This window comes from Neovison vison, chromosome 10 (genome assembly GCF_020171115.1).
Source record: "Neovison vison isolate M4711 chromosome 10, ASM_NN_V1, whole genome shotgun sequence".
Taxonomy (NCBI): domain Eukaryota; kingdom Metazoa; phylum Chordata; class Mammalia; order Carnivora; family Mustelidae; genus Neogale; species Neogale vison.
In genome coordinates, this window is record NC_058100.1 from 21,072,705 (window position 1) to 21,081,051 (window position 8,347).

Here is an 8,347-nt window from a genome sequence, read left to right on the forward strand (position 1 = left end):
ATCTGTGGTCTTACCTTTTACATACATTACTTTGTATGATGCAGTTCCGTTAAATTTCTTTAGTTCCTAACTGAAACCATTTTCTCTGTGAGCATGTTCTTGGCTACCTGGGTCACTTTTGTTATGTGTTTGCCTAATCTTACTCAACCTATAGATCTTAGATCAGAAATCATTACCTGTGTAAGCCTTCTCTGAATTCCGTGGTCTGGGCAAGGTACTCTTTTATGATGCTGTGATATTCTACACCTTTATCATACTGTATTTGAATAGGTGCTGCTGCTTCTTCTTAACTTTCATCAGACCATATGCATTTTATCCTGCCATATTCCTCATTTCAGTCCCAGTGGCTGGCATGTATAAACCTTCAATAGGTAGCTGTTGAATTGACTGTTTTTGAGGATGTCACAGTGCTTATTAGCATCTATTTCAAAGATCACTTTGGTTATAATGTAGCTTCATTTGGTTGAAGAAAGAAAAGATTTTTGTTTTGTTTAGTTTTTTGGTTAATGTCTGTATTGGCTATTTTTATTCTTTTGTAAAATATTTTTATAATTTTGATTGCAGTTTGAATAAAAAATATTATTTCCCCCCATATAGTTAAAGCCTTCCATCTCAAATATGATGAAGTTCGTCTAGACCCAAACGTTCAGAAATGGGATGTAACAGTATTAGAACTCAGCTATCACAAACGTCATTTGGATAGACCAGTTTTCTTACGGTTCTGGGAAACATTGGATAGGTAATTCTGATCCTAAAATGCACTTACTTCTGCTTTATTTTAGTAATTTTCCTTTCTCCTCAGTTAGATTTTAAGTTCATTAAAGTATGTGAACATATCCCTCAATTCCCCCTTTCAAACATTGTCTGATTTGATGCCGATCTCCAGTAGATAATAAACAAATATCTTTGTTACATTGATTTTAGAAACAGATGGAGAAAGGGTATATACCTGGATAGAAAGAACAGTAGACTCTGAGTCAGAAGACCTAGATTTTAGTTCTGATTTTGTGATCTGGCTCTAATGAACTGTGACCTTTCTGAACCTTGTTTTCTGTCTGTCCAAGGGGCTTAGATGAAGTGATCCCTATAGTTTTGTTTTTGTTTTTGTTTTGCATCAAAAGGTCACTGACTGGATTTATTATGGGTAGCTTGTGAAAGGAATTCAGTTTAGAATTTATTTTAATTACTATTATACATAGAATTCTTAAAACCCTTTTACAGAAACACCAGTTTTACAATCGGAAAATTTAAGAATAGCATATGATCACAATACCATTGAATTTATTCTCATTGAGGTGCTCTTTAAAATCTTCCTCTTTCTTGGTATAAGTCTCTTGACGAATATTAAGGGTTTTCCAAAGTCAGAGATGACTGAGGTAACCCAGTGATTATAATTGATAATATATTGAAGAGGAACACTTGTTATTCTAGCCAGAAGCTCTGAGATTATAGAATTTAATGAGAAGAATGTTTTTTCTGGCTTCAGAAGTTCTTACTCTGTATTTCCAAAGTGTAGTATCAGGTTTCCAGTTTTTTAGAAAACAAAACATCCTGTTCACTTTTGAATTTTAAGTTTAAAAAAATGTTAACTTATTTTTACATGTAATATTCTAAAAATTCTACCATTCTTGTAATCATTATAACCTATTATAATATTATTTTTCAGGTACATGGTAAAGCATAAATCCCACTTGAGATTCTGAATTTTACTTGGTTTCTCTTTTTCTGGAGATCTGGATTAAGAAGCATGGATATACCTTGACCTAAAGACTGAGACTCAAGCTTTATGAATTTATCAAGAATTTACGAATGAAGAAGGTCACAGATCAATCTTTTTATAAGACCTTATTTGATGCTTTATGCTTCAAGGGGATGATGCTTGTCATCCATATAAGCAAACTTTTTGGCTTACAACTATTTTTTTAATATTAGCCTTCTAGTCTGTAATGGAAATTGTATATTTTGATAGAAGTTTTTTCTCCATTGGTTAAATTAGCATTACTTAAAATTTGTTTCTTTAGAAAATAAATACAGGTTATAAAATGTGTGTATATTTAGAGGTTATAAGGCTCTCTAGGCCATCTTGCTTCTGATTTTTCATTGCTCTATAATTCCTTTTACTGAAAATACTGTGTTATGAATGGTATTAAATTTTAGTCTCTGAAACTTCGAAAACTAGCAAAGGGATGTGACTATTTTGAATGAATCAGAATGTCAACTGTATGTATACTATACCTATACTTATTCTTTATTTAAAAAAGAATAATGAAAAATCAAGAACAATTCTTCAGCTGGTTGAACTGTTCAGCCTTTTCAAGACTTCTTCACTTTTAAAATGAATACGTTTAATGAATGTACATTCTTCTCACTGACTTTGGTGATTTTAAAACTTAGAATGATATATTTCTATCTGTGCTATCTTTCCACTTGAAAAATCTCAAAACACAGATTAAAATCTGATAGGCTATAGTACTTTTTATTTTGGAAGACAGAGTATGTTTGGGGGAAGGAAATGTATTAGTTCTACTGCAATGTAACTTTAACCTTCTTATCTTTTCTCATAAGTTCACCTTTGATTCTTACTTTATATGTATGACATAGGATTTTGAGTCTTCTATTTCTAGGCATGTTGATCTTGGAGTTCTTATCTTCCATTATCCCTAAATATTGATAAACTCCCCCAGACACCAAAGAACACATTTGCTTAATTGTCTGAACAGAAACAAGATAAAAACACTGGTATTTTTATGTGTGTGTTCAATATCGTATAAAATATAAAACCTATATTTTAACTTAGTAAAATATTTTACTACTTCTCTACTTTAGAGTATTGCATCCAAGATACAAATGAATGAGCATTTTCCTTGAGTCTTGATTTCACTGTTTATTACCTAAAATCAACTGGGTTTTTGCCATTAGAATCCTTGCTGATCATTCATCTTGTGTCATTTTTTTCCTCCATTCCCCACCCCCCCATTGATCTCTCTTAGTTGTGTGTATGTGTGTGTGTATATATATATATATATGACAAAATATATATATATATTTTTGGTAAACATTTAGCTCCTTCTTATGTTATGCTGACATTACCTAGCCTCGTTTTGAAATTCAATGCTATCATATAAATGAGAAGCACTTATTATTTATTTTTAAAGTAGTCACCAAAGTCCATACCAATAGTAAATAGAAAAAGTATTTATTCATGTGGAATAAATGGTTCTTAAGAAAAGCAGTCAGCATTTTAAATTATTAGATTATAGAATATTTATAAGGTTTGAACAGATTCTACCCCCTTCCTTCCTTTCTTTGCATCCTCTCTTCAAAACAAAAGAGAACTCAAATTTGTTCACTTTAGAATTTCTCAGCATATAAACTGTTTTCAAAATAAATTATGTATTGTATAAACTTTCTCCATGATGAAATCGTTGAGGACTAGAATCTGTGATATTTTAATGTAAGATTACTTAAGACTACTACAAGTGGACAAGAACTACCTTTCTATAAAGATTTTTAGTATTTATACTTATGTCATATATGAAACTTACTTGATACAGAGTGTGGTTAAAATTGGGAACATCTACTTTGAACAGGGTTTATTTTTCTATCTTGAATTTGCCTTATGTATATTCAAAGGCTTCTGGAAATACTATAAAGAAACATTAGGGAAAGTACAAATATGCTACGCTATTATGTATTTTAAAATCAGACTCTTAGTATGTGCTTATTTTCTTTTTCTTTTTTTTCAGTAGTTCAGTCCCTTATTTAGGTCCATGTAATTGATTTAATAGCCATTAATTCCAAAAACAATTTTTTTTCAGCCAATCATTATCTCCTGATTCCCAAGTCCTACAGCAGCACCTATAACTGTGCCTTGCACATAGTAGGCATTCAGTAAATAATTTATATGCATGAATTAATGACCTTTTCCGTGTAACTGATTTATTACAAAAAGTACTTCGACTAGATGTTAGAATTTGAAAGTATAGAATTACAGGGAATGAAGAAATACACACAGGTATTTTCATGGAAATGAGGTATGCATTAGTAAACCTGACATCCATAAGTTACTGTTAACTGGAGACACCCTGGTCTTGTCCCCCGGTAAAAGAAAATTTCATTTCTTTATTCATAGGATCCTCTTCTGAGTCAGATAACATTAAGAAGCTTCTAGGTTTCAGTCAGTAACTCTCAACCCTGACAAACCATTAGAATCATTTGGGGGACTATTTAAATACACTATTGCCTGATTACTGATTCTGATTTAATCTGGGCTAAGACCTGATCATCAGTATTTTTAAGAAGTTCTCAAGGTAATTTCATGTTCAGAAAGGATTGAGAATCACTGATTTAATTTGTTACTAAAAACAATACCAGTATTAAAATGTGTTTCCTCCTCACCTCTCCTCTCTTTTTTTTTTTCCTTTCCTGCTTTTTTTTCTTTTGATGACCAACCTTTACACTAGACCATCCCCCTTATTGGGTACTGGCCTATAGTTCCACGTGACAAATTCAAGTCTTATTTATTTAATATAGGAGTATTTTGCTGTTTAATATTTAAACAATGTTTAATATATTTCATTATAAACTAGTATTACAGTTTATGATTTGTTTCCCATGTGTCCATATCTTTTACTAACTTTTTAAAAATATCAGCATAACAACAATCCATATAGAAATAACTAGTTCATAATGAGGAAAATTTCATAATTAATTTTTAAGGTAGAAGACAGTAAAGTATTAATTTCTTATCTGCCATGCAGAATTAGAGTTTGCTTATGAAAGGAAAGAGGCATACTTTTTAATTGGTCTGCATAGAAAAGTAAAAGTAAATTATTCATTTAAATAAAATTCATTATCAAACATCGAAGGAAATTTTTTCCTAAATAAAAATTTTTGTGACTCCTAACAAAATTAAAGTGATACATTCTTTTTTGGAGGGTGGGGAGGGGGTATTTAGTTGCCATATTTCTTACTGTATAACAATTCCATTTTATTGATAATAACAATAGAAATGATGATACGATACACATATGTGGCCAGAAATAAAGTGCCACTTTGTCAGATAGTGATTATCTGAGTCTTAGTTGTTGAACTAATTAGTTTATGAAACTTTTGAGACCAGTGCATTTTATAAATATTGGAAAAGCTAATCAAAATTAAAACATGAAAAATAAATTTAATTACATGAGCCTTAGTATTACTTGACTGAATTTTTATTCACTTGGATTTGATATGCAACTGGTTACCCTAACCAAAGTAAATTAACTTTATAAAAGGACAAATGACTGAATTTGACTTAACTTAGAATTGGATTAGGAATTTGAACTGCCATGTCCAATATATTCTGGCTTGTCCATTGCCACATTTGGCTGTATAGTGGTGCCATCATGGTTTCTATATTAATATGTTGGAAATATAATTAGGGAAAAATTGAAAATGTATAATATGTGTATAAAGAATTATATTTAGTAAATGCATAATAGGCAATAATACATTCAGGCCATTGATATGTTTGGGCTTATATGTATTATTTTAGGTAGTGTTTATTAGAGTATCTTGGGAGTTATAAATGTATGCCATTTAAATGAGTAAAGGTAATGAAATTTTATTGCCAAAATTCAAAAAGTGGGGTGATACTATGTCACATTTAAGTGAATGATGTACTGAGAATTTTGTTTGCTACTGAATTCCCTTTCTATCCAGTTTTAAGTTTACTAAAATTTACTTAACCTCCAAGTTTGATTATAGTGGTTTATATATAATGTAGTTCATTTACATGGTGTAGGCATTATAAATGATTGTTTAGCCACCAATTTGTATTATTTCTCAAGCACAGTGTTTCTTGAATGGAGCTTTAATTTGGGCCATGTGACCTGATAAAATGTTCTAGTCATTCTCATGCCATTTCAGTCAGTTTTTAAATTTCAAGTTTAATTGTAAATAAAACATTTTATAAGACTTTACTTCAGCAGTCTTGGGGACGTTCCCACTCCCAGTTCTACTCGGCTTTTTGTCCCTCCAACCAAAAAATCACATCCAACCAAGAACACAGAAACTGTATTTTGGGGTAGGATATGGATGATGACTGTCTTTCCATGAAAGGATTATGAGATTTTTCAGGCGTAGTATTTCTCTGTTTTGAAAATAAATGCAGTGTGAGTTTTCACTTTGAAAACTAGTGAGTTAAGTACATTTATAGTTTTCTGTTAATGCGTTAAATAATGTAGGGAATCATAGTTCTTCCTAAAAGTAACAAGCCACATGATCTGTTGAACTTGGTTTGCTTATGGTCCAATTTACTATGTCCTTAATTGTTTTAATAGAATTAAGAATGTATCTGGTAAATTACATTGTTTTTATAGTTTGAGTACTCTGATTTTAACATTTTATAATTTGAAAACAAACTGTACTCTGCATATAATCAGATCATTAACAGCATCAACATATTGGTTGTGCCAGTGATAACATGTGACTCTTTTGCAACAAAATTTCTTTAATGAAGAGTTTAATGGGCCCTATTCAAACTTAATTTCCATTCAGTTCATAAGTGCCCACTTAATATGTGTTTTATCTTGCTCTTCTATTCATTTGATCATCGGCTCTTAGTCAAATGAGCAGTCACATAACTAAAATAGATACAGCACGAGTTGTAAATGCTGTTGGATTTTTTTTAAGGCTCAAAGGTGCTAGTATATGTATAACAGCACATTGCCAAATAAGCTTTTTTCTCCTCATTTTCTAAAACACTTCCCATTTTTGTTTAATCATGTAATGATCAGGTATTTATGGTAGCTTGGAAGACTTCCTCTTAATTTTCTTCAGTGACCATAAAAAAACATAAAAGTAGCTCTGGAGAAGCCTGTGTTGAGTCTGTCATAATTATTTGTAGATACTTTATCCCAGAATTATAGTTCATAATTCATCATCCAAAGAATGTTGATTTATATTACATAACTAATGTAAATAGGAATCAGTATAAGAAAGAAGAAATTAGAGATTTGATTAATCACACTTGAATATTTTTTTGGACTGTACTTCATTTACCAAAAATTTCCAAATGGAAACACATTGGGTGGTTATACAACATTCACTGTGATAAAATGTGGTAATTTACACTCACAGAAGAACTACATTCATGGAGTTTACCATATTAAAAATGTAAATATGGTAATGGCATCAATTTCTCTTTTTAAAATTATTAAATAATATAAATATGTTTTTCTTTAAAATGAAATAGTTTGAAATTTTATCAAGTTGGTGTGTGTAATGGTTGGGGAAGATCAAATGAGCTTGCTCGTGGCTTATTCAATTATTTTACCCCAGTTGGGCATCACTAAAGTTTATGGTCATTTTGACTGTAAGACAGTTTGGAAGTATTATATTCTTAGTACAAAAAAGGAAGAAAGGGTTACTGATGATGAAATAAACTGGGGGGCATTCATGGTAGTTGATGTAGGAATTGGAGGAGAAAGAAGAAATTATATGGGCAATCTAACTCATTGGGAAAAAAAGTAGTAGGATTTAGGCAGTGATGTATCTTTTGGGGGTTTAGACATAAACGTAAGTGAAGCTAGGCAAACCTGTGGTATGATTTTTCTCCAGCAGCATGTAGTGGCTTGATTGCAGGTATAGAAAAAGCAAATAAATTTTCAACTTTTGCTGGAAGTAGAAGCAAGCCAGGGAGGTGAAGTTAAGTAACAAGTGATGATTATAGTACCAGGACATGGAATCTCAGCTCTTCAAGGAATAAACAATATAAAGGAGGTCATGGAGTATATGAAAGTGGGGCTGACTCATGAACCGAAAACTTCAGTGAAATGAAGCTAAAAGTAAGTCTGAAAGAGAAAAGAGGGTGGGAATATGAGATCAGGAGTTCAGAGGTGATACGATATTCATAAGGAAAAGTCAAGACCTTGGAAGTGACTGAGATAGGAGAAGAGCTTTTTGGAGTCAGAGATCTGAGACCACAGTTACTCATGGGAATGTTGAAATAACAGAACGACAAGAATAGGGGTGACAGAAGATAGCCACAGGCTGGTGACTTAGATCAATGGCAACAAGAACATTGTAACTGAATAGCATGAGCTTTAAAGCATCCATGCTCAAAATCATTGACTTTGTATCAAGAGATCAGTGAATGTACATTTAGATATTTTTAGAATTTTTTTAAAGGTATAGATCATTTCATTGCCTCTCTCTAACTTTTTTTTTTTTAATTGTGTGCTTGTTCCATTAGCACAGATTATGAGGGCTTTTACTGAACTAAGTAAATCCTGACAGCCTTTCTACCTTCTCTGAGTCCATTTTGCTGCCACATCAGGCTAGATCTTGTATTGTCTCTTCTGTA

At 31.6% G+C, this 8,347-nt stretch overlaps 1 protein-coding gene across 1 annotated transcript in view; it reads left to right on the forward strand.

Moving 5' to 3' along the window:
- The window catches only part of CDC73 (cell division cycle 73), a 117,380-nt gene extending 109,743 nt beyond the window's left edge, over positions 1 to 7,637 (forward strand). Inside the window, exons 16-17 of the mRNA XM_044266861.1 lie at positions 598 to 739; positions 1,667 to 7,637. Coding sequence (XP_044122796.1) covers positions 598 to 739; positions 1,667 to 1,703 — 179 coding nt within the window. The 3' untranslated portion in view covers positions 1,704 to 7,637. The remainder of the gene's footprint in view (positions 1 to 597; positions 740 to 1,666) is intronic.
- The last annotated feature ends 710 nt before the right edge of the window (positions 7,638 to 8,347 follow it).